Below are 26,231 nucleotides of genomic sequence, written 5' to 3' on the forward strand. Positions count from 1 at the left end.
CCCGGACACCCCACAGGCTTGCGCAGTCCAAACGCCAAGTCGCACCGGGGGCGCCCGCTGCTATTTCTGCGGCCAGGCGAAACACCCCCGGCAGCGCTGCCCGGCCCGCGCAGCGATCTGCAAGAGCTGCGGGAAAAAGGGCCATTTCGCGGTTGTGTGCCGGTCCCGCGAGGTCGCCGCTGTCCCGGGAGAACAAGGAGCCCTGCACGCCGCTTACGCTCCCCAACCCCCCCAGCGCCCCATGTACGACCCGCAGGCGCAGCCTCTCTGGGTCCCGACCACCGCGGTACCGGGAGAACAGGGAGCCCTGCACGCCGTTTACGCTCCCCAACCCCCCCCCCCCCCGCGCCCCACGTATGACCCGCCGGCGCTACCACTTTGGGTCCCGCGTCTCTGCGGAAGTTCTGCGCGTCTCTAACGCCCCCCAAAACCCCCCCCCCCGCGCCCCACGTATGACCCGCCGGCGCTACCAATTTGGGTCCCGACCACCGCTGTCCCCAGAGATGAGGGAGCCCCGCGCGTTCCTAACGCTCCCCAACCCCCCCAGCGCCCCATGTGCGACCCGCAGACGCCGCCATTTTGGGCCCCGGCCACCACGAGGGGAGGAAGGGTGCCGCCATCTTGGACCACCCCAGACCTGTACGACGCATGGGGGCGGCCATTTTGTCCACCCCCGCCGCCATCTTGTGACCCCCCAGCCATGTGCGATGCATGGGGGCAGCCATTTTGTTCATCCCCGACGCCATCTTGGACGGCAACAACGGACCCCAGTGTAGACGGCTCCACGGGGTTCGAAGAAGACGCTCAACTACTACAACCACGTCTCGCTTCAATAACGCTGGACCAAGCTCGGCCCCGGACACTCCAGACGACGACGACAACGGTGCTAATAAACGGCCACGAGACACCATGCCTAGTCGACTCCGGGAGCACGGAGAGCTTTATCCACCCCGACACGGTAAGACTCTGTTCTTTGACCACCCATCCCAGCGCACAAAAGATTTCCCTAGCTGCAGGATCCCACTCCGTACAAATCAAAGGTTTCTGCGTAGTTACCCTAACGGTGCAGGGGAGGGAGTTCAAAAACTACAGGTTCCACGTCCTTCCCCAACTTTGCGCCCCCACATTACTGGGATTAGACTTCCAGTGCAATCTACAGAGCCTTACCTTCAAATTCGGCGGCCCAATACCCCCACTCACTATCTATTGAGGGCCTCGCAACCCTCAAGGTGCAACCCCCGTCCTTGTTTGCGAACCTCACCCCGGATTGCAAACCCGTCGCCACTAGGAGCAGACGGTACAGCGCCCAGGACCGGACCTTCATTCGGTCCGAAGTCCAGCGGCTACTAAAGGAAGGCATAATCCAGGCCAGCAATAGTCCCTGGAGAGCACAGGTGGTAGTAGTGAAGACAGGGGAGAAGCAAAGGATGGTCATAGACTATAGCCAGACCATCAACAGGTACACACAACTAGACGCGTACCCTCTCCCCCGCATATCCGACATGGTCAATCGGATTGCCCAATATAAAGTCTTCTCCACCGTGGACCTCAAGTCCGCCTACCATCAGCTCCCCATCCGCCCAAGTGACCGCAAGTACACAGCCTTCGAGGCAGACGGGCGATTATACCATTTCCTAAGGGTCCCATTTGGCGTCACAAACGGGGTCTCGGTCTTCCAACGGGGGATGGACCGAATGGTTGATCAACACGGGTTGCGGGCCACGTTCCCGTATCTCGACAATGTAACCATCTGCGGCCACGACCAGCAGGACCATGACGCCATCCTCCAAAAATTCCTCCAGACCGCTAAAGCCTTGAACCTCACGTACAACGAGGACAAGTGCGTTTTTAGCACCAACCGGCTAGCCATCCTGGGCTATGTAGTGCGCAATGGGATAATAGGCCCCGAACGTATGCGCGCCCTCATGGAATTTCCCCTCCCGCACTGCTCAAAAGCCCTGAAACGCTGCCTGGGGTTCTTTTCATACTACGCCCAGTGGGTCCCCCAGTACGGCAGACAAGACCCGCCCTCTAATACAGACCACGACCTTCCCTCTGTCGACAGAGGCTTACCAGGCCTTCAGCCGCATCAAAGCGGATATCGCAAAGGCCACGATGCGCGCCATCGACGAGTCCCTCCCCTTCCAGGTCGAGAGCGACGCCTCCGATGTAGCTCTAGCGGCCACCCTTAACCAAGCGGGCAGACCCGTGGCCTTTTTCTCCCGAACCCTCCACGCCTCAGAAATCCGCCACTCCTCAGTGGAAAAGGAAGCCCAAGCCATAGTGGAAGCTGTGCGACATTGGAGGCATTACCTGGCCGGCAGGAGATTCACTCTCCTCACTGACCAACGGTCGGTAGCCTTCATGTTCGATAATGCACAGCGGGGCAAAATCAAAAACGACAAGATCCTAAGGTGGAGGATCGAGCTCTCCACCTTCAACTACGAGATCTTGTATCGTCCCGGAAAGCTGAACGAGCCGTCCGATGCCCTATCCCGCGGCACATGTGCCAACGCACAAATTAACTGCCTCCAAACCCTCCACAAGGACCTCTGCCACCCGGGGGTCACTCGGTTTTTCCACTTTATCAAGTCCCGCAACCTCCCATACTCCTTAGAGGAGGTCCGTACAGTCACAAGGAACTGCCACATCTGCGCAGAGTGCAAACCACATTTTTTCAGGCCGGATGGTGCGCACCTGATTAAGGCTTCCCGCCCCTTTGAACGCCTTAGTCTGGATTTCAAAGGACCCCTCCCCTCCACCGACCGCAACATATACTTCCTTAATGTGGTGGACGAGTACTCCCGCTTCCCATTCGCCATCCCCTGTTCTGACATGACCGCGGCCACAGTCATTAAAGCCCTGAACACCATATTCACACTGTTCGGTTGCCCCGCATACGTCCACAGCGACAGGAGGTCCTCTTTCATGAGTGACGAGCTGCGCCAGTTCCTGCTCAGCAACGGGATAGCCTCGAGCAGGACGACCAGCTACAACCCCCGGGGGAACGGGCAAGTAGAGAGGGAGAACGGCACGGTCTGGAAGACCGTCCTACTGGCCCTACGGTCCAGGGACCTCCCAGTTTCCCGGTAGCAGGAGGTCCTTCCGGACGCCCTCCACTCCATCCGGTCACTACTGTGTACTAGCACTAATCAAACGCCTCATGAGCGCCTCCTTGTCTTCCCCAGGAAGTCCTCCTCTAGAACTTCGCTGCCGACCTGGCTGGTGGGCCCAGGACCCATCTTGCTCCGAAAACATGTGCGGGCGCACAAGTCGGACCCGTTGGTCGAAAGGGTTCACCTCCTTCACGCGAACCCGCAGTACGCCTACGTGGAGTACCCCGACGGCCGACAGGACACGGTCTCTCTGCGAGATCTGGCGCCCGCCGGCAACACACACACCCCCCCGACACCAATCACCCAACCCCCCCTCCTGCCTCCGCCGCACCCCGCGACCACCCCCTTCCCAGGAGGATCAGTCCTCCCAGGCCCGACCAGGAATAAAGCCCAAGCTGAAACCGTAAGGCTCCCGGAGAAGACAACACCGGAACAAGCACCACCACCACCGGGGCCGAGGCGATCGACACGGACGACCAGACCGCCCGACTGACTCGTGGCGTCGATCTAACAGTACAATGTGGACTTTAACGAGAACTTCTGTCTTTTTCTGGCGATTACTGTAAATAGTTTGAAACAAAAAAAACCTTGTACATACTGTTATAACATGTGAAAGTTTTCCTCCCAGGACCAGCCTTGTAAACCCTTACCACCATGCGAAGCATCACCCCGCCAGGTTCATTTTTAACAAGGGGTGAATGTGGTAGTATGCATTAGGGGTCATGTGGGACTGTGCAGCCATGATGTCATTGGCTGACAGATCCCGGGTCCTGGTTGGACGTTGACCTCTAGCTCCGCCCTGAAGGCGGAGTATAAGTACCTGGAGTCCTCCCCCGCAGGCAGTCTACTACCGAACTGCGGGGGAAACAGTCACGCTTAATAAAACCTCATCGACTTCACTCTATTCGTCTCTCGGAGTCTTTGTGCGCTACAAGGGGGCGGCGTGGAAAAGGCTGGAGATGGCGTCCTGCAAAGGAACGAGCTTAAAAGCGCTGGTGACGGCGCCACTACCGCTCTCCCTGAAAAAGTTTACCACAAACCCAGTGGTGGCGGCAACATTAAGTATCTGGGGGCAATGGAGGCGACAGAGGGGTGTGTTGGGAGCCTCGGTGTGGTCCCCGATCAGGAACAACCATAGGTTTGCCCCAGGGAGGTTGGACGGAGGGTTCCAGAGCTGGCACCGGGCAGGAATTAGGAGAGTGGGAGACTTATTTATTGATGGGACGTTTGCGAGCTTGGGAGCGCTAGAGGAAAAGTATGAGCTGCCCCCGGGGAATATCTTTAGGTATATGCAGGTGAGAGCGTTCACGAGACAACAGGTGAGGGAATTTCCGCTGCTCCCGACACAAGGGATCCAGGACAGGGTGCTTTCGGGGGGGTGGGTCGGGGAGGGCAAAGTGTCCGAAATATACCGGGAGCTGGTAGAAGAACTGAAGGGAAAATGGGAAGAAGAGCTCGGGGAGGAGATTGAGGAGGGTTTGTGGGCTGATGCCCGAAGTAGGGTAAATTCCTCTTCCTCGTGTGCCAGGCTTAGCCTGGTCCAATTTAAGGTGCTACATAGAGCACACATAACGGGAGCGAGGTTGAGCAGGTTCTTTGGAGTGGAGGACAAATGCGGGAGGTGCGGGGGAAGCCCGGCGAACCACACACATATATTTTGGTCGTATCCCGCACTGTAGGGGTATTGGAGGGGAGTGGCGGGAGTGATCTCGAAGGTGGTGAAGGTCCGGGTCAAGCCAAGCTGGGGGTTAGCTATATTTGGGGTAGCGGAGGAGCCGGGAGTGCAGGAGGCGAAAGAGGCCGATATTATGGCCTTTGCGTCCCTAGTAGCCCGGCGTAAGATTTTACTCATGTGGAAGGAAGCGAAACCCCCCGGCGTGGAGGCCTGGGTAAACGATATGGTGGGGTTCATAAAACTGGAGCGGATGAAGTTTGTGCTGAGAGGATCGGCTCAAGGGTTCACCAGGCGGTGGCAACCGTTCCTCGACTATCTAGCGGAACGTTAGGGGGAAAATAGATAGCCAGCAGCAGCAGCCCAGAGGGGGGGGGGGGGGGTGGGGGGGGGAGGGAAGGGGGGCGGTTAAATTGTTTGTGTTCTAGATGGGGTGAGGGGGCGGGGGGGGAGCCCTATTTCGTGTTATTTTGTTAGTTCACTATTTTATTTTAATAATGTTATCTGTCAGTTATCATGTTACCATTTTTGTTGATTTGTACGGGGGAAAAATTGTGTTCGAAAACTTTAATAAAAATATATTTTAAAATTTTAAAAAAAGAAGCAAGGGCTGGCCCTGAGCTGAGGACTCTTGGACTCATGGTAGAACTTTTAAGTCTATTTTGTTTCTCTCTCGCTGTGAGAGATGCCTGCATGCGTGGGGCCGTTCTTTTCGTTTTTTCGACCGCTCTAGGTTGATGTATTTTGGTTGCGATGTGTTTTTCTTGTTATTTTTCGTGGTTTCCCTGAATGTTTCCTTTTTGGGTTTCTTGTTTGGTTGGAGTTTTGGTAGGGGGAAAATAAAAAAGAAAATAGTTAAAAAGGTGCGGTTATGATGGGGGTTTCGGGGGAATTTTTTGCAATCTTTTTCTGTGTGTGGAAGGGAAGGGCTGAGAGTGCCGAGTACTTCTTATCTCTGTTTGATTTAAATTGCATTATTGTTGGGGTGATCTGTTCCTGGAAGGGAGCTTTCCGAGCACGAGGGCGTTGGAGGAGAAGTTTGGGCTGGCGGGAGGGAATGACTTTAGATACTTACAGGTGCGGGATTTCGTACGCAGACTGGTGCCGTTCTCCCACGCCTCCCGCCAAAGGGGAGGCAGGACAGGGTAGTTTCTAGGGGAGAGGTAGGTGAGGGTAGAGTCTCAGATATTTACAAAGAACTAATGGGAGCAGAGGATACACAGACTGAGGACCTGTAGCTTAAGTGGGAAGAGGAGTTCGGGGGGGGATGGAGGATGGTATTTGGGCAGAAGCTCTGGGCAGAGGAAACACGACCGCAACATGCGCCAGGCTCAGTCTGATCCAGTTTAAGGTCGTGCACCGGGCCCACATGACGGTGGCCTGGATGAGTAAATTCTTCGGGCTGGAGGACAAGTGTGCCAGATGCACCGGTGGGCCGGCTAATCAGGTGCACATGTTCTGGTCGTGCCCTAGACCCCGGGGGTACTGGCAGGGATTCGCGGACATCATGTCCCGGGTTTTGAAAACTGGGGTGGTAATGAGTCCTGAGGTGGCAATCTTTGGGGCGTCGGAGGACCCGGGGGTCCAGGAGGAGAAGGAGGCCGAAATCGTGGCCTTTGCTTCCCTGGTAGCCCAGAGATGAATACTGTTGGCTTGGAGGAACTCAAAGCCCCCAAAGACCGAAGTATGGCTATTGGACATGGCGAGCTTTCTCGGTCTAGAGAAGGTTGGCCTTGAGAGGTTCACTAGCAGGATTCGCCCGGAGGTGGCCGCGTGACTTCTTTGCGGAGAATTAATCGTCAGCAGGGGGGTGGGGGCCAGGGTAGAGTAGAGTAGGGGGTGGTTTAGACAGGTCCTGGCGAGAATGGAGTTGTGGTTTGCACTATGCGTTACTTGCCTTTCTTTCTGTACAGTATTATATGCCAAAATTACACCAATAAAATTGTTTATTAAAAAAAAATGACTTCTGATGTGATAATCCTCAAATCCACTTTTCCTCCTTATCCCCATAACCCTTGATTCCATTTCTGATTAAAAATCTGTTTATCTCAGCCTCGAACATTAAAAAATTTTTTTTAGAGTACCCAATTCATTTTTTCCAATTAAGGGGCAATTTAGCGTGGACAATCCACCTCCCCTGCACATCTTTGGGTTGTGGGGGCGAAACCCATGCAAACACGGGGAGAATGTGCAAACTCCACACGGACAGTGACCCAGAGCCAGGATCGAACCTGGGACCTCGGCGCCGTGAGGCTGCAGGGCTAACCCACTGCGCCACCGTGCGGCCCCTAGCCTCGAACATACTTAACGATGCAACCTCTACAGCTCTCTGCGGTAAAGAATTCCATAGATTCACTACCCTCTGAGAGAAGAAATTCCTCCTCATTTCTGTCTTAAATGAGCGACCCCTTACTCTGAGATTATGTCCTCTGGTCCTAGACTCTCCCAAAAGGGGAAACAACCTCTCAGCATCTACCCTGTCGAGCCCCCCTGAGAATCTTATATGTCTCAATAACTTTGCCTCATTCTTCTAAACTTCAATGAGTACAGGCCCAATCTATACAACCTCTCCTCATAAGAAAATCCCTCCACACCCGGAATGAACCTACACCGGACTGCCACCAATGCCAGTCTATCGTTCCTTAGATATGGAGACCAAAACTGTTCACAGTGTTCTAGGTGTGGTCTAACTAGTGATTGGAATAATTATAGCAAGACTTCCCTATTTTTATATTCCATTCCCTTTGAAATAAAGGTCAACATCCCATTTGCCTTCCCTTACTTGCTGAACTTTAGCTCCCTTATTCTTCCTTCCAAAGGGAATAACTTCACATTTTCCTACATTACATTCCACCTGCCAAGGTTTTGTCCACTCACCTAGCCAGTCTACACCTCTGTAGACTCTTTGTGTCATCCTCATCACTTGCCTTCCCAACTATCTTTGTGTCATCCTCAAACTTAGCAATGGTACATTCACCTCAATCATCCAAGTCGTTAATATATATTTTAGCCCCGACACTGATCCCTGTGGCATTCCACTAGTTGCAGGTTGCCACCCTGAAAATGCCCCCTTTGTCCCAATTCTCTGGGAAGAATTTTCCCAAAATTGCAGAGTGCTGGATCAGGAGAGACAAGGGGCGTCATTCTCCGCCGGCGGGAGTCTCCGTTTTGCCGGCGCCGGGGGGTTTCCCGACGGCGTGGGGCTGCCCCACAATGGGAAACCCCATTGACCGGCCGGTGTTGCGGAGACTCCCGCCGGCCGGTCGGGGCAGAAATGTGGCGGGGCGGGTAGGAGAATTTCGCCCAAGCTGTGTGAAATTCGCCGGCTTCTCAGACGCCTCTTTCGCCTGTCAAGACAACGCTGTGCGCAAGAATTTGGCGAAGACCACACAGCCAGCTGGAGGGGCGAGGCCTGAACACACCGGCAAAACGGAGTCTGAGATCGGCGGGTCATTTTGAAAGGTCTCAACAATCTTAAGGTTAAATTAAAGACCCCCCCTCTGCCACCTAACAGACTTCGGGACCCCCTAGCGGGTAAAGAAAACACCCCCCCCAATCCCCACTCACAGAAGGGCAACCTACTCCCCCACCATGCAAAGATTGGGGCAACCCACCCCCCAATAATTGCACATCTCGCAATTATTATTTTTTTTAAATTTAGAGTACCCAATTCATTTTTTTTGTTCCAATTCAGGGGCAATTTAGCATGGCCAATCCACCTACCCTGCACATGTTTGGGTTGTGGGGGCAAACACAGAATGTGCAAACTCCACACGGACAGTGACCCAGAGCCGGGATTCGAACCCAGGTCCTAGGCGCCGTGAGGCAGCAGGGCTAACCCACTGCGCCACCGTGCTGCACATCTCGCAATCATAAGGATGACCCAAGACCCCCGCAACCCTCTCCTCTCCATCAGCATCCAGACACACCCTGCTCCGTCACTGGCACCGCCCATCCTCCCCACAACTGGCAATGCCTGCGCAATGGCGTGAAGCCTGGTAAGTGAATGTAAATATATTTAAAATTGTGAAAATCAGGTTCATACCCTTTCTGGGGTTAACCTGACATGTCACCAGCGGGAGGAGGGTAAGAACTCAAACTGAGATTTCAACGGTGTTACGCCCGTTATGCCCTCTGACGAGATTTAGCAGTCATAACAGGATTTGCATCCGCGGCGAATGGGCTGGCTAATTCCCACCCTGTGTTTTCTATCAGTTAGCCAATCCCGATCCATGCTAATATACTACCACCAACTCCATGGGCTCTTATTTTATTTAGTAGCCTTTTATGCGGTACTTTATCAAACACTTTTTTGGAAATCCAAGTATGTTGCATCTAATGGTTCCCCTTTATCTATCCACAAAGAATTCTAATAAATTTGTCAGGAATGATTTCCCATTCCTGAAGCCATGCTGACTCAGTTTGATTCTCGTTTCTATTCCTAAATGCTCTGCCCTTCTCCCACCCTCAGTTTCTTTAACGTGACCACTTACCCAGCAATGCACCCTCCCTCCCCGCAAATTCCTGAACATATCTTCTCTTCTTCATGGGGGCTGGTTGTTTTCCCAACAGTGGCCACTACTGTCTTCTAGGCACTGCTGTAACTACACAGCTGCCAGCCAGGATGATCAGACACCTGCACAGCAGGAGTTCAAGGCATGGGAGGTCCAGATGTGCCCCTTTCAGAGAGCAAACTACCTCAAGCAGTATTTCTATCGCAACAGGGTCAGTTACCTGTTCGACGTTTAGCTGCTGTTGTATAAAGAGTCAAATGTTCTTCTCCTTTTCTCAAACACTTTTATTTCACTTCAACAGACTCTGCACAAAACACTGTCTTCACATCACCTGACCCAAAGGCCACCTGAAGCCTCTTTGCATATCAGTGTCAATTATTGGATACTTAACATAAATGAGACAACGAATTGGAATGTCTCTCAACCCATTACTTAACAGTCTCCCCTTCCTTGGAGAAAAAAAATCATTAGGTGAAAACAAAATTACAAGAAACTCAAAAAAACACGCAATTTCCTCCCCTTCTCTTTTTTTTCCATTTTTCTTTCGGAAGAAAAAGTAACAGTCACAGAAACAGGCGCCCTTCATTAACAATATACAAAGGTTTCTGTGAACTAGCCCCTCTTTTTGAAAACAGTCTGACAATTGACAGCTACTGTCGACCCATTTAATTTTTGCTATTTCCCCTCTGTCCAACATCTGCTTCAAACTTGCGATGTCTATCCTTAACCTTTTTTCATTGACACTTTTTGTAGAGTGCACATTTTCCCACAGGGATTTATTGTCAATGTGATATTCAATAGGTATATTACCCAAATCCCCTTATCCCAAAATTTCTGTCAATATCTGAGATATATAAAAGGCCATATCCACCGCCTCTACAAGACTTAACGTCTCAGCAGCCAAAGTGCTTTTGACCACTCCTTATTTTCTTTGTTTCCCCACACAAGAGTGCAACATTTACCACTGTTCCCAAAAAGGAAAATTATAAAACCTCCTGCGCTTGAAACCCCATCACATAAATTTGCATAGGACGCATCACTATAAACTATGAGTTTCAAGTGTCTACGGTCACCTAAAACCGGGCACCTCGAAACACACTCCTGCATTTTTAGTTTGACCAACGCTTTATTTGCTCTTATTATGTCTTCCACTTTGGGATCATTCATTTTTGTACTCAACTCCAAGACATCAGAACTCGCGTCCGGTCTAGTCTGTCTACCTAACCAATTCAATTGCCCAATTAAACTTCGCAGTTGCTCTTTTTCCATCTTTGAAACCATTGCGTCTTTTTGTGAAACTCGGCCATGACTAATTGCTATTGGGCTGATGCTTTCCAAATAAGATTGCTGACGTAAAGTTGCCCCTAACTTAGTCTGTCCGATTTCCAGTCCAATATATTTAAATGCACCGGAAGCCTGACTTCCACCCTGAATCCTTTCCTCAAATCAGAGATTACAATAGCTCCGGAATAACTATTCCCACACCACATAAAATCATCGACATGCATCATAAAGATGCCAGAAAGATTTCCTTTTTAGTGCCAGTAAAACATTGCAGGATCTGCTTTCAACTGGCAACAGCCTAACTTTAACAAAACTGACCTTACCGAAAAATACCAGACTCTAGATGCATCATTTAATCCATATACACATTTATTGAACTTCCAGAGTATCCATTCTGTGTTAGCTGCTTCTTTAGGAGAACAGAGAAAAATATCTCTCTGGAGCTGATGCCCCTGCAAAAAGGCAGCTTTTATATCTATAGATTTGCATTCCCATGCCTTCATGGCTAATAGAGCCAAGAAGATCTTTAAAATAACCTTTCCTGCTGTAGGTGAATCTACCCTTAAATCCTGATCTTCTAAGTTTTCTTTAAATCCCCTTGCCACAAGCCTGGCCTTTGCCTTATAAGTTCCATCTGTAAGAACCTTTTCTGTGCAAATCCATCTGTGGGATAGAGCTCTTTGTCCCCTATCCGGTACTTCTGTGTGTACCCCAATTCATTCCAACTATGCAGTTCTTGCTGTTTGGCACCTTTGATAACTTTTTCATCCAATTTATTGGAAGCCACCAAAATCTCACGTGCATGTGGGCTTCTACTCCTATTAGTATTTGTAGTCTTATTCATGTTCCGAGACCTTGATAAACTACGTCCCGTATCCCGCCTGGTATCTCGTTCTGTACTGCTACTGCTTGATCTTTCCCTTCTGCTGTGGGATGTCCTTTCAATAGTTCACGATCTTTTTCTGCGGACCTGTTCACTATCCGATGTGCTATCTGAACTGGCACTGCGTTTCTGTGCCCTCCATTTTTGAACTTCGTGTTCCCAATGCATTGTCTTGATTCCCTCCCCTGACTGCTGTACATTCAACCAATGTTTATACTTTCCAGTGGCCTTCCCTGCTCTACTAATAACAGTTGCATCCTTCCATTGACTAGACCCTTCAGGCAAGTATGTCACTTTTGTACCAACTTTTGGCAGTTGTCCTTTTGGAAAAATGGCCTGTTCTAATTCATCAAAAATGTTGTATTCCTCTGCAGAAACCCTGTCTATAATCAGTTAACTGGTCCTCATAGTTCTGTAATACTTGCGTTCCTCGTCATGTCTGTCTGCTCTGTCTAAATTTGAAAATTTGTAATCTGTACCCATTATCCTTGATGAATGTACCCTAACAGTTTGATTGCCATGTTGCAAAATAATTGTTTTGCCATCTATGCCTATGATCTTCCCTGGGCCTTTCCAGCACGACCGATGGTAACCCTACCTTTGCCAGGGATTTTAACGACATTGTGGCCATGGACCTTAAGATCTGGGATCTGGGGGGGGGGGGGGGTGTGAGGGGGGACAAACAGGAATTAGTGGATACCTCTGCTCCCCATTTGATTTTCACTCTGTTACCACCTTGTCCCTGGGCACAAATCGGAGACAAATATTATCCCTTGCAGTGAGGGGAAAGCTGTGCAGAATAAATAATGGTACAAAAAAAAAATTGTATAAGATACTGAGACGTTTAAAAAAAAAATTGATTGATCTTTTGCCCAGATTAGTGCCACTAATCCACAAATGTGGTCAGGTTAAAAGTGCGTTAAGGTGTACAATGTAATTCTGTTCCAGGAATCCAACAGCCATTCTAGTGGGATACCTCCAGGTGAGGACACTGACCATAAAGAAATCATAGATTTGAAGGAAAAAGCACCTGCGGCGAACAATAAAATCAAACATTCGAAACAAGAGGTGAACATCTTTAGTATAAATGTTTAGTGCAGATTGTTTTGGTTTGAGGCTTGATTAACCACTTTCAAGAAAATCCAATCTTATACTTTTAATCAGGAATGTATCTGTCAGAACTGAAACCATCAGCAGCTTTTCTTTCTATTTATTGGGTTTTAGCGATTGTCTGGTTTGTTGTCTATTTGAACTTGTATAGGGGCGGAATTCCCCAAGCCTCCGTCGGCGGGTTCAATGGTGGGCGAGGGGGCGTGAATTTCCAGAGGAATCTTCCGCTGCTGCCCACCACAGCAGGTCAGAAAACCCACCAAAGACCGGCATGAAACTCATTTCCAGCCCATTAATTGGATGCAGATGAAGCCCTCCCCCAATGCCCGATTCTCTGTGATGCCGGCAGGAAAGCACACCGTCATGAAACATGTTCGGAACAGCGTGGCTTGCGGATGTTGGGGCTCACCTGAACAATGCCTGGGACAGGATGGAGGCCGCCTGCGACCCTGGAACACCAGAGCGGTGTGTGGTAATACCAGGTATTGCGGTACCAGAGAGAGGAATAACCATTGGCTAGACCGCGGGGCTACCATTGGGCAATGTACATAGCCCCGCCCTGAGAGGCGGGGTATAAGAACCAATGCCGTCCCAGCAGCCTTCACTTCTGTAACTTCGCTGCTGGGTACAGTTCTATCTGATTAAAGCTGAATCAATATGTATCCACGTGGACTCAAGCGTATTGATTGTGTATCACGGTGGAACTGGGGAACATTTTCAGGTGGACCTTCCAGATTAGGTGTCCTGGGAGGGGGGGGGGTCTGAGTTCCGGTCTCAGAAAGTCCCGGGAGATCCATGTTCGTTCTCAGGGGGTCCACCTTCTGGCCTCGGAGTGCTCCGGGAGATCTATCTTCAATTCCGGGTGGTCCACCTTCCTTCTTCAATAGTGGGTCAGTGATGTTGGGCTACTCTTCGATATGGTGCCCAGACACGATAGCGCCACCAGGGCGGACCCACCATTGAACACGCCCATAAAACACCCAGGTGCATAAATAATGAGGTCGGGATTGGAATTTGGTATGTTTTCCTGCCGGCCGCCACAGGGGGAAACACTTCCAAATTTCGGCCCCCGTCACAGGACTTAGGGCGCGATTCTCCGGGAAGATGTCTAAGTATGGTAGCGAGCGGGAACTGCCGCGAGCTTCCCAGCGCTCGGCCTAGCGAGGCTGGCAATGCAATTCAACGTTAATTGGTTCACTAAATGTGACCCCATGGGCTTCTCGCCGTAAATGAAGGCTCGCCAGCCGATTCGCCGGCACCGCGTTCGCCAGCCCCCCACTAACAAGGTCGAGCAGCACTTAGGCTGCATTTGTTCAGCCAACCCTAGCCAGCTCGCAACAATGGCGCACAGGAGACCGGCCCCAAGATTCGGGGACGCTGATCTGGAGAGGCTGCTATTGGAGGTCAAGAGGGATGCCCTGTTCCCCCAGGGGCCCCGTAGGGTGAGCCACAGGGCCTGGGACGAGGCGCCGGCAGCTGTAAGCTTCGGGAGAGTGACCAGGCGGACTGGCCTCTAGCTCCGGAAAAGGTCAAAATCGGGCAACATGGGTGAGTAGACACCAACGCCCCCACGCGAGCATACAGCCCCCCCAACTCTGCATGCCACCCTCAACCCTCCCTTCAACCCCCCCCCCCCCCTCTCCATTCAAACCTCCATCAACCCTTCCTTCACACCCCTCACCAGTGCGGGCTATGCATGTGCGTAACAATGCCCTCTCTGTATCCCCTCAGGAAAAGCTCTCCCAGAATCGCTGGGAGAGGGCCCATCTGGCGGAGGGGTGCTGGACTTAAGAGTCCTTACCTCCTTTGAGGAGCAGGCTCAGGAGGTGATTGGTGTGGCCGAAGACAGGGTGGTCACCCACATGGAGGTTGGTGGACGCCGCAGAGGTGAGGGACCACAGGGTTGCACCCGGAGGACCTGGCAAATGTGAGGTGTTATTGCCTTACTGACTGACCCATCCCTCCCACTGACCACATGTCCATTCTCCCCCAGGTCCTTCAGCCGACGGCGCCAGACCATCCCGGGTGGCCCCCTCTCCAGCCTCCCAGGAGACCACCTCGGAGAGGAGCTCCGAGGAAGACATGATTTTGACGCCACAGCTGCAATTCCCACTCTCGTGGATACTGCACCTCGGTGGGAAATGTCAGTGGTCAGGCTTCAGGGGCACAATCCGGTGAGCACCACACAGCTGCTGATGGACATCAGGTGGAGGCAGGAACCCCCAGGCGGGACAGCAGTCGGAGGTCTGCTGGATCCCAGGACCCAGCTGCGTCCCAGCCTGATGCTGATGATGGGGAGCGGTCGGGACATTCAGAGGGAGATATCAGCGACACTCCAGCAGATCCGTAGCTGATTGGAGGAGTCCCAGAGGCTACGGGCGCAGGAGATGTCACTGACATTGCGTGGCACCGAGGCCAATACTGCTAGGGCGGCAACCACAGTGGAGAGCCTGGTGCATGACGCCGGCACCATGAGTGGAGGTGACGAGGTGTCGCGCTGGCGGTGATGGCCGTGGCTGAGGTTCTCAGCAGAATATCCGACTCGCGGGGGGGATGTCCCCCAGTATCAGGCTGACCTTGATGAGGTTCTGCGGGACCTGTCCCATTCTCAGATTGGAATGGTTGGGGTGCTGTGGAGCCTGTCCCAGTCGCAGTGGGCATTGCCGAGGCGCTGCAGAGCATGGGCCAGTCACTGAGGGGCATCACCTATCGCGTCAACACGATGGTGCAGGCATTGGGGAGCCGCCAGAGCCAGATGATGCAGGTAGACAGGTGGCTGCCTCCACCTCAGATGTGCATCCTGGAGACACACCTAGACGTAGCGATATAACGAGGAAGGCAAAGCAAATCGAGGATCACTGAGGGCACCGGGGGAGAGGGGGTCGGTAGAGGGTGAGGAGGGTTGGGGGGGGGTCAGAGGGGGTGGGGGAGGGCGGCACCATCGGGAGATTGGGGAATTGTATTACACATCAAACACCCTTGCGCACAACCAGTATGATGCCTCTGTCACTTTTGCAGTGCGGGCCGACCTCCGAACCCTGGCCCACCTCACCACACGTCGCATCATCCTCCTCTTTCCCCTCCTCCTCCTCGGAGGTGGCCACATGTTCCTCATTACCAACCTCCAGCTCATCGCCAGGCTTTTGTGAGGTTGTGGAGGACACAGTAGACCATACAAAGCAGGCGACTCTCCGAGGGGTGTACTGGACTGCACCACTAAAGTGGTCGAGGCACCGGCTCCGTATCTTGAGGAGTCCGATGCACCGCTCAATGACAGCCCGGGTGGCCGCATGGCGTTGTACCAGGTCTCCGCTTCGGTCTCCGACCTCCATACTGGCGTGATTAGCCAGGTCCTCAATGGTACCCCTTATCCCCCAAGAACCAGCCGGCTATCCTGGGGTACGCCTCGAAGAGGCCGGGGATGACCGATTGCACCAGGATGAAACTGTCTTGGACACTCCCCGGCATGATCTTCATGTGGTGGTCGCACATGAGCTGTATGTTTAGGGTGTGGAACTCCTTTCTGTTAACCTAGGGCACTCCCAGACGGCCTGGTGAGCGCAGGGCAACATGCGTGCCACCCACTACCCCCTGGACGTGGAATGTCCTGGTGATGGTGGAGAAACCTGCTGCCTGGGCATCTTGCTGGGCTTGGTCCACGTCAAAGTTGATGTCGTTTTCCGTCCGGGCAAACAGGGCATCCGTGACCTGTCAGATGCACCTGTGGGCTGTGGCCTGCGAGCTGCCACACAGGTTCCTGCTAGAGCCCTGGAAGGATCCCGATGCGTAAAGGTTCAGGGCTGCAGTGACCTTGGCGGCCACCGGGAGCAGGTGTCCTCCTCCATGTGGTGTCAAGTCCGCGAAGACACGGCACAGGTACTGCACCGTCTCCTTGTTGAGCGGAACCCCCTGCGGCACACGTGTCCGTCATCTGTTCGAATGACCAGTGATGCCTGTACGCCCTGAGCCGTCACAGGACCCCCCCCCCTCTAGTCTCTCCCTGGCCTGATGGACGACCAGGTCCTCGGGTGTGGGACGGGGTCCGGCACATGGTCCGCCATCTCGAGCATCTGCAGACGCTGCTGCTGTCGCTGTCTCCGGCGTCTGGCCGGAGCACCACTAGGGCAACGTCTGCTGGATGCAAAATCCCTGCCATGGCATTCAACATCTGTAAGGAATTGGGAGAGGGTGTTAGACTGACAAACAGCGGTGACTCTCACTCCGGGACTCTCAACTCTCCCCTTGATTCCCCACCACCACCCGGAATGCCCTCCCCACGTACTGCAGGCTGCAGCGGGCCCCCCTCACCGGGCCCCAGACCTGTACCTCAGACACCCGGTCATAACATCACCTGGACCGGGCGATGGTCTTCTCCCTGTGGTACTCACCACCCTCCGGCTATGGACATGTCCCCAGAGCTGTGTCCCGTACCCTGGGTGTTTGGATGTTGGCTGCTGCGTGTGAGGTGTTGCCTCCTGCAGTGTTCAGGCACGGTGTACAGGCATTACGGTTTGATTGGGATGCTATGCAATGACTCCCACATGCTCCATGGCCCGCCTACCCACAGAAATCCACTTGGGTTGTGTGAAGTGCTCACTTAAGCACGGTTGCCAATTCCCTATTAGCGATAGCCTTCAGCCGCACGGCCAGAGGCCTCGGCAGTCGGTGGGGGTTATGGGTGGTTGATGGGGCAGATGGGCAGGGACAAGGGTTGCCCCTGGAACGGATGCACACTATCCAAGAATCATAGAATTTACAGTGCAGAAAGAGGCCATTCGGCCCATCGAGTCTGCACCGGCTCTTGGAAAGAACACCCTACTTAACCCTCACCTCCACCCTATCCCCGTAACACTGCAACCCCATCTAACCCAAGGGCAATTTAGCATTGCCAATCCACCTAACCTGCACATCTTTGGACTGTGGGTGGAAACCAGAGCACCCGGAGGAAACCCACGCAGACACGGGGAGAAAGTGCAGACTCCGCACAGACAGTGACCCAAGCCGGGAATCGAACCTGGGACCCCAGCGCTGTGAAGCTATAGTGCTAACCACTATGCTACCGTGCTGCCCACAAGGGTTGGCATTGTGGTGCCATGCATGGTTGCCGCCCGCTTGCCCCCCAGCGCCTCCCCCCACTTTCCCGTGGCAGCACCATCACAACATAAAATAGCGTGATCAAACCTGACTAATCATGGTTGGATCAACATCTCTTATTGCACAAATGCTTAACCTACACCTATCACATTCCTTCTCCGCTATTTGTTTTTTGGAAAGTATTTTTTATTCAGGCATTTATAAATTTTTGACAGCAATTTTCAAGAGGAAAAACAACAAAGTAAATGACCCCCACCAACTAACAACCGCACCCAGCCAACGTGGCTTACATACACAGTTTCCCAGTCCCCCTCCCCCACTAACTGTTCCTGCCTCAACGAAACCCACCTCCCCCCCACCTCCCTCCCTTAACCTTTTCCACTATTTTAATAAAGAATGTTAATGCTTGGAAAGTAATTCGGCTGAAGGCTCTATTATGTAATATATATTTAGTAATAGTTTACTAGTTAATGGGAAAGTAATTATAATCTATTGACGAACACCAGGCATTAAGATGGGAGGAGCAATAAAGAAACATTTTCTTGGTTTCAGCAATGTGCAGCAATTGATTTGAAAGTGAGAGACTCTTTAGGCAGCCCTACGTCATCTCATAAAACTAGCAAGGTTAGTGTTGTATTCGAGAAGTAAAAATAGACGTGCAAGTTTTGCCCCTTGACACATCAACAGAGGCATCAATTAATTAATTTTACATCAGTTAATTTTATGGATGGAAAAATAAGGCCATAAATGTGTAATTTTCCAATCTGTATTCCCTGTGGGCGTGATCCTATGCCAGAAACATTCAAGCAAGATGCTTAATCTGTAATCTCTCTTAAGTATGTTTTGACTCCGCTTGTTTCGGCCTTCCCCTTCTTGTGATTTTATGAACCATACACCATTCTAAGAGTTGGAGAAACCCAAGTGTGCCGTTCCATCTGGTCCCCACTTGTGGGGACCAGTGCTGAATAGCGCTCACCCGAGGTCTCCTGAGGCGTAAGGGATGAATCCCAAAGCCTCAGGTAACCTCGGGAATCTACATATTAGAGTGACACTAGCTGTCTCGCTCTAATATGCAGATTTGCCAAAATGTGATCCCGCCCGCGCTGGGCGGAATTTACATTGCAACGTCCAATGAGATCTTGTGGGGCATTGCGAGCCATGTAGATCCCGCGGGCAGGGTCTCCCAGCCTTTATCGGCCAAGCTGCGAGCTGCTTTTCTGGCAGAGCATGGCCGATAGGGTGCTCCCATAGATTCATAGGATTCCTACAGTGCAGAAAGAGGCCACACGGCCCACCAAGTCTGCACAGACCCTTGGAAAGAGCACCCCAACTAGGCCCACTCCCCCGCCCTATCCCCATAACCCCAGCTAACATGCACATACTTGGACACTAAGGGGCAATTTGGAATAGCCAATCCACCTAACCTGCACACCTTTGGACAGTGGGAGGAAAACGGAGCACCCGGAGGAAACCCACGCAGACACTGGGAGAACGTGCAAACTCCACACAGACAGTTACTCGAGGCCGGAATTGAACCTGGGTCCTTGGCGTTGTGAGGCAGCAGTGCTAACCACTATGCCACCCGTTTTCATCTGGCATTCATCAGGGCATTTTGCAGGAATACAAATCCAAGGGGAACAGCAAATTTATACCGTATGCACACTATATATAAATTTGTGGTTGCCCCTGACATTGGTCTTCTTGTAGAATTTCCTGATGAGTCAAGGCGAAAAGCTTTGACAAAATATGTCAGCAATACTCAAGTTCTGCGTCACCAAATGAATGTGTTTCATATTTGCCAAGTTCCTTTTCCAATGAATTTTGAAATGATTTTTTTTCCATGAACGCTCTAATGGTGACCTTTGTTATGTAAATCGCCAGAGTTTGTGGTTCCTCTCCTTTCATTTTTGTCTTACACATACATTCAACTTCTCTGGTTCCTGTACATTTTTCTATAAAAGAAACATTTTTGGTTTCTGTGGTAAGGCATTATGGAGATTCTGGCGCTTATTTTACAATTCAACTGTTTAATTTCAATTTACGTTTTAGAATGAAACAGTGCAAAAACGCATCGTGAAGACGAATGAAGAATGTAAAATGCTCGCAGCGGAAAATGCAAAACTTCACAAATGTGTGAAAGAACTGACGTGCAAGGTATTAAATGCACGTTTTGGTGTGAGAGATTTAAATGGGTTTGAATTCATGGGACATTGGCGCCAGTACTGGGGAAGGAGGGAGCTGTTCGGATGGGGCAGTCTTCACCTGAATCATGCTGGGACTAGAGTCCCGGCGAATCGCACAACTAGGGCTGAAGATAGGATTTTAAACTGAATGGGGGCCGGTGGGGCGGGGGGGGGGGGGGGGGGGGAGGTGTTCAGTTGCAAGGAAAATTAGAAAACCAAAATTAAAGGACGAGGTTAGCGATGTGGTGGACGGTTACCAGAGAATAAAGGTGAGAGACAGAACGGGTGAATGTCCTTTTGTACCAAGGAATTATAAAAGAGTAGGAAACCTTGGCAATCGAACAAATTTAAAAGCTTTGTATCTAAATGCAGAAAGCATTCAGATCAAAATTAATGAGTTAACGCAGCAAATAGAGACAAAGGGGTATAATGTGGTGGCGATTACTGAGACATGGTTACAAGGAGACCAGGTCTGGGAATTGAATATCCAAGGGTACTCTATTCCAGAAAGATAGACTGAAAGGAAAAGGAGGAGGTGTAGCTTTGCTGGTGAAGGAAGGGATTGGTGCTGTAATGAGAAATTATATAAGTACTGGAGATCAAGATGTGGCATCAGTCTGGTTAGAAATAACAAAGGGAAGAAGCCCCGGGTAGGATTAATCTATACGTCACCAAACAGTAGTTCTGCAGTGGGGCACGGTATAAGCCAGGAAATACTGGGGGCTTGTAAGGAAAGTACAACAATAATCATGGGTGATTTTAATATGGACATAGTCTGGATTAATCAAATTGGCAAGGGTAGCCTCGAGGGAGAGTTCACTGAATGTGTTAGAGATTGTTTCTTGGAACAATATATTTCGGAACTAACGACGGAACAGGCTACTCTGGATTTGGTATTGAGTAATGAGGAGGGATTAATTGGTGACCTCATAGTTAAGGATCATCTAGGGAATAGTGACCACAGTATGGTAGAATTCAAAATTCAGTCTGGGGTGAGAAAGTGGAGCCCCCCCACCAGCGTTCTGGAATTAAACAAAGGTAATAACACAGGCATGAGGACAGATTTGGCCCGAGTAGAGTTGGCATGAAGGCTTAAAGGTAGGACAGCTGATGGGCAGTGGCAGTTGTTTAAGGAAAAACTCAATTCCTCACAACTATAAAATATATTCCAGAGAAGAAGAAAGATGATAAGAGGTGTAAAAATCATCCACGGCTAAGCAAGGAGGTTAAAGACATTGTAAAAACAAATTCTAAGTTATACCATGTTGCGAAGGCCAGTGGCAGATTGGGAAGTTTTTAAACATTAACAAAGGATTACTAAAAAAGTAAGTTACAAAAGAAAGCTAGCGCAAAACATCAAAAAGGATAGAAAAAGCTTCTAAATGTACATAAAAGGGAAGAGAGTCGCTAACGTGAATGTTGGTCCCTTGGAAGATGAAACCAGAGAGTTAATTGTAGGGAACACAGAAATGGCAGAGATGCTCAATCAATATTTTGCCTCTGTTTTCACGGTGGAGGACACTAGTACCATCCCTATAGGAATGGCCAATTCAGAGGTAATAGAAAGGGTGAAACTGAGAACAATCAGCATCAATAGGGAAACAATACTCAGCAAACAATTGGGATTGAGGACAGACAAGTCCCCCGGGCCCGATGGCCTACATCCTAGGGTGTTAAAGGAAGTGTCAGCGGAGATAGTGGATCCATTGGTTATAATGTTCCAAAATTCCCTGGACACAGAAAAGTTTCCAACAGATTGAAAAAATGCTACTGTACCATCCTTAGTCACAAAGGAGGGAGGCAGAATGTCGGAAATTACAGACCAGTTAGTTTAACATCTGTTGTTGGGAAATTGTTAGAATCTATGATTAAGGAAGTAATATCAGGACATTTGGAAAGTCAAAACTCAATCCATCAGAGTCGGCATGGTTTTATGAGGGGTAAATCATGTTTGGCAAATTTGCTGGAGTTCTTTGAAGATGTAACAAGCAAAGTGGATAATGGAGATCCTGTAGATGTAGTATATAGGTGCTGGAGTGTGGCGACTCGCTGCAAGCTCTCCCCTACAGATCCTCTTCCTGCATCTTTTTATAACCGTTATTATAGTATGTTCTATGTATTCATTTATGGAGCGATCTGCCAGGACTGTAAACAGAAGAATACTTTTCACTGTACCTTGTGTTGCTACCACAGTACGTCTTTAACCCGTATGCAGTGGACAAATGACTGTGAGTGACTTTGTTTAATCAAATAATGTATATTCACAATCTCACAATGTTACAGCTAATCAATCACCACCCAACACAAGTTACTTTACAGAATACTAAAGTTCATACTAGACCTTAACTTAACTTTCGAGTGTACATATTACAGAGAAGGAGATGCTAGAAGTCTTAAAGCGTATCAAGGTAGCTAAATCCCCGGGACCGGATGAAATTTATTCCAGGACATTGTGGGAGGCTAGGGAGGAAATTGCGGGTCCCCCAGCAGAGATATTTGAATCGTCGACAGCCACAGGTGAGGTGCCTGAAGACTGGAGGGTAGCAAATGTTGAGCCTTTGTTTAAGAAGGGCCGCAGGGAAAAGCCCTGGGAACTGCAGACCGGTGAGCCTAATGTCTGTGGTGGGTAAGTTGTTGGAAGGTATTCTGAGAGACAGAATCGATAGGCATTTAGAGAGGCAAGGACTGATTAGAGACAGTCAACATGGCTTTGTGTGTTGAAAATCATGTTTCACGAATTTGCTTGAGTTTTTTGAAGTGGTAACCAATAAGGTAGATGAGGGCAGTGCAGTCGACGTTGTCTACATGGACTTTAGCAAGGCCTTTGACAAGGTACCGCATGGTAGGTTGTTGCATAAGGTTAAATCTCACAGGATCCAGGGTCAGGTAGCCAATTGGATACAAAATTGGCTTCACGACAGAAGGCAAAGTGTGGTTGTAGAGGGTTGTTTTTCAAACTGGAGGCCTGTGCCTCAGGGATCACTGCTGGGTCCACTGTTACTTGTTATTTATATTAATGATTTGGATGAGAATTTAGGAGGCAAATGACAACAAGATTGGTGGCATAGTGCAGTGTTTTTCAAATGATTTTGCCCGGGAACCATTTTTACCAACCGGCATCCTTCGTGACCTACGCCGGCCGACCTTCGTGACCTACGCCGGCCGACCTTCGTGACCTACGCCGGCCGACCGTCGCACTCACCATTTTCTCTTAACTTTAATGCGGGAGGTGACACTGGGCTTATACTCTATAGTCTAGAGTAGTGAAGAATAAGAAATGGCCTCATTGAAACAGGCATTATTCTCTCAGGACTCTACAGTGCAGATGCAGAATGTCAGTTTTCCTCTGATGGAGTTGGTTTACAGCCTGGGGATATGTCTACAAATTACAATGCGATGATTTTAGACATAGATGGGGAGGAATTACTTAACTCTAAAAGTATTGTGAATCTTTTTAATCTCTAAAATTCACCATCAAAGAGAGTTCTGCAGCTCAGCCATTGAGCATATTGAAGACATGCATTTTTAAAGCCGTTCGCAGCCGGCATTTCTGAAAGCCGGCTGCTGCGGCCGTTGCGCTTGAAACCACGCGATCGGGAACGTCGCAGTGGATGGCTCCGCGACCCTCCAAACACCCCCACTTTGACAATGCCTGGCATAGTGGACAGTGAATAAGGTTATCTAGGATTGCAACGGGATGTTGATCAATTGGGGCAGTGGGCCGATGAATGGTAGATGGAGTTTAATTTAGATAAATGTGGGGTGATACATTTTGGTAGATCAAATCAGGGCACTGATGTGTCGGGTGTTCTGGATCACATACAGGTCACCAACACTTGAAGTAGTGCAACACTATTTTTTTAAAAGGTTAACTATTTAAACATACTTGAACTATGGGTAAATACGATACCAGCTTTAACTAAAGACCTTTGCCTTGTCCTAACCAGTTGATGCACTCAGCACATGGTGAATGTCTTGTGTTGCAGGTTGTGAGCCCTGTGCTCCTAGCTAGCTGCTACTCGAACGAGCGGGAACTCTGATGTCCCCTGTCTTTATAGTGCTTGTGCTCTCACTGGTGATTGGCTGCGGTGTTGTGTATGTTGATTGGTCCCACTGTGTGTCCATCAGTGTGCGTCTGCACCATGATATACTGGTGTATATTATGACATCCCCCCTTTTATATTAAAAAATGTGCCTGCGTGACAATAAATAGTGTGTGGTGAATGTTCCTGACTACATGTGTGCGAAATATTTACAGGACTATGTACATAAAACTAAGCTATTTACATGGGAAGGTGCCTGGTTCAGAAAAAAACAGTGTGTCACACAAATAACGAGATGAACACTATATACAAACCACTTGAACGTTTAAACAGAAGAACAGAACAGACCAGAGAGTCCATTAGTGCAAAGTTCACAAATCAAGTCTCTGAGGTGGGCGACGAATTCTGGTTGACCGCCTCAAGGGTGGGTCAGGAGCCACCAGCTGAGGAGCGGCCTGGACTGTCTCAGAGTGAGGAGGATGCAGAGTAACCGGAATCTCTGCATAGTCCAGGTCAGGGACAACAGGAGGGCGTGGGACTGGCGGAGGATCATGGAGCGAGCGCGGAACGAGATGAAGGGCACGTCGATTGCGGTGCAGAATGGAGCCATCCGGTAGATGAACCAGGAACGAGCAGGCAGCCAACTGCCGAAGGACCACAGCAGTTGCAGACCAGCCACCATCCGGATGATGGATGTGGCCGTTGTCATCTGGAGCCAGAGCAGGGAGATCAGCTACACAGGCGTCATGAGCCGCCTTGTGCTGTGCACGGGACAGTTGCATTCGTTGAAGGACCGGAACGTGGTCGAGGTCTGGGACGTGAATGGACGGCACCATCGTCCTCAGGGTGCGACCCATGAGCAGCTGGGCTGGCGACGGGCCAGTGGACAGTGGGGCCGAGCGATAGGCCAGCAGGGCGAGGTAGAAATCGGACCCAGCATCGGCAGCCTTGCAGAGGAGCCATTTGACTATGTGGACGCCCTTCTCCGCTTTGCCGTTGGATTGGGGGTACAGGGGACTGGATGTCACATGCCCAAAGTTGTACCTCCTGGCAAAGTTGGACCATTCCTGGCTTGAGAAGCAGGGGCCATTGTCTGACATCACAGTGAGTGGGATGCCGTGTCGAGCAAACGTGTCCTTACAGGCATGGATGACTGCAGACAATGTGATGTTGTGTAAACGTACCACCTCCGGGTAGTTTGAAAAATAGTCTACAATTGGAACATAGTCCCTGCCCAGCGCGTGGAACAGGTCGATGCCGACCTTGGACCAAGGGGACGTGACCAACTCATGGGGCTGTAGGGTCTCACGTGGTTGGGCCGGCTGGAACCGCTGACTGGTGGGGCAGTTGAGCACTGTGTTGGCGATGTCCTCATTGATGCCGGACCAGTACACTGCCTCTCGAGCCCGTCGGCGGCACTTCTCCACGCCACGATGGCCCTCGTGTAGCTGTTCCAAGACGAGCTGGCGCTTGCTGTGCGGGATAACAATGCGGTCCAGCTTCAGGAGGACACCATCGACTACCGCCAGATCGTCTCTGATGTTGTAGAACTGCGGGCATTGGCCCTTGAGCCACCCGTCTGTTAGGTGGCGCATGATACGCTGTAGCAGGGGGTCAGCCGCAGTCTCGCGGCGAATTTGGACGAGGCGTTCATCCGTGGCCAGTAGATTGGAGGCCACAAAGGCCACATGGACGTCAACCTGGCAGACGAAACCCGCTGGGTCACATGGGGTGTTGACTGCCCTGGACAGAGCGTCGGCTATGATCAGGTCTTTGCCCGGGGTGTATACGAGCTGAAAGTCGTATCACCGGAGTTTGAGCAGAATGCGCTGGAGGCGAGGCGTCATGTCGTTCAAGTCTTTTTGTATAACATTGACCAGCAGGCGATGGTCGGCCTCGACGGTGAATTGGGGAAGGCCGTAGACATAATCATGAAATTTGACGACACCGGTCAACAGGCCCAGGCACTCCTTTTCTATCTGCGCGTAGCGCTGTTCCATGGGGGTCATGGCGCGTGACACATATGCAACGGGGGCCCATGATGAGGCCTCATCGCGTTGCAGGAGCACTGCCCCAATGCCAGATTGGCTGGTATCGGTCAAAATTTTTGTCTCTTTCGCTGGATCAAAAAAGGCCAATACCGGGGCCGTGGTAAGTTTGGTTTTAAGTTCTTTCCATTCGCGCTCGTGGGCAGGAAGCCATTGGAAGTCTGTCGTCTTCCTGACCAGGTTCCTGAGAGCTGTAGTATGAGAGGCGAGGTTAGGGATGAACTTCCCTAGGAAGTTGACCATGCCCAGAAATCGGAGGACCGCCTTCTTGTCCTCTGGCTTTT

The 26,231-nt window shown here is 50.8% G+C and overlaps 1 protein-coding gene across 5 annotated transcripts in view; it reads left to right on the forward strand.

Annotated features, from left to right (window-relative positions):
* LOC140385979 (uncharacterized) overlaps nucleotides 1-26,231 on the forward strand; it is a 115,708-nt gene that overhangs the window by 38,194 nt on the left and 51,283 nt on the right. For 4 of the 5 annotated variants that reach the window (XM_072468617.1, XM_072468618.1, XM_072468620.1 and 1 more), the window contains 3 exons: nucleotides 12,418-12,537; nucleotides 18,226-18,297; nucleotides 19,723-19,827. In XM_072468617.1, coding sequence (XP_072324718.1) covers nucleotides 12,418-12,537; nucleotides 18,226-18,297; nucleotides 19,723-19,827 — 297 coding nt within the window. The remainder of the gene's footprint in view (nucleotides 1-12,417; nucleotides 12,538-18,225; nucleotides 18,298-19,722; nucleotides 19,828-26,231) is intronic. The other variant, XM_072468619.1, reaches the window with a different exon arrangement.

This window comes from Scyliorhinus torazame, chromosome 11 (genome assembly GCF_047496885.1).
Source record: "Scyliorhinus torazame isolate Kashiwa2021f chromosome 11, sScyTor2.1, whole genome shotgun sequence".
NCBI classification, from domain to species: Eukaryota; Metazoa; Chordata; class Chondrichthyes; order Carcharhiniformes; family Scyliorhinidae; genus Scyliorhinus; species Scyliorhinus torazame.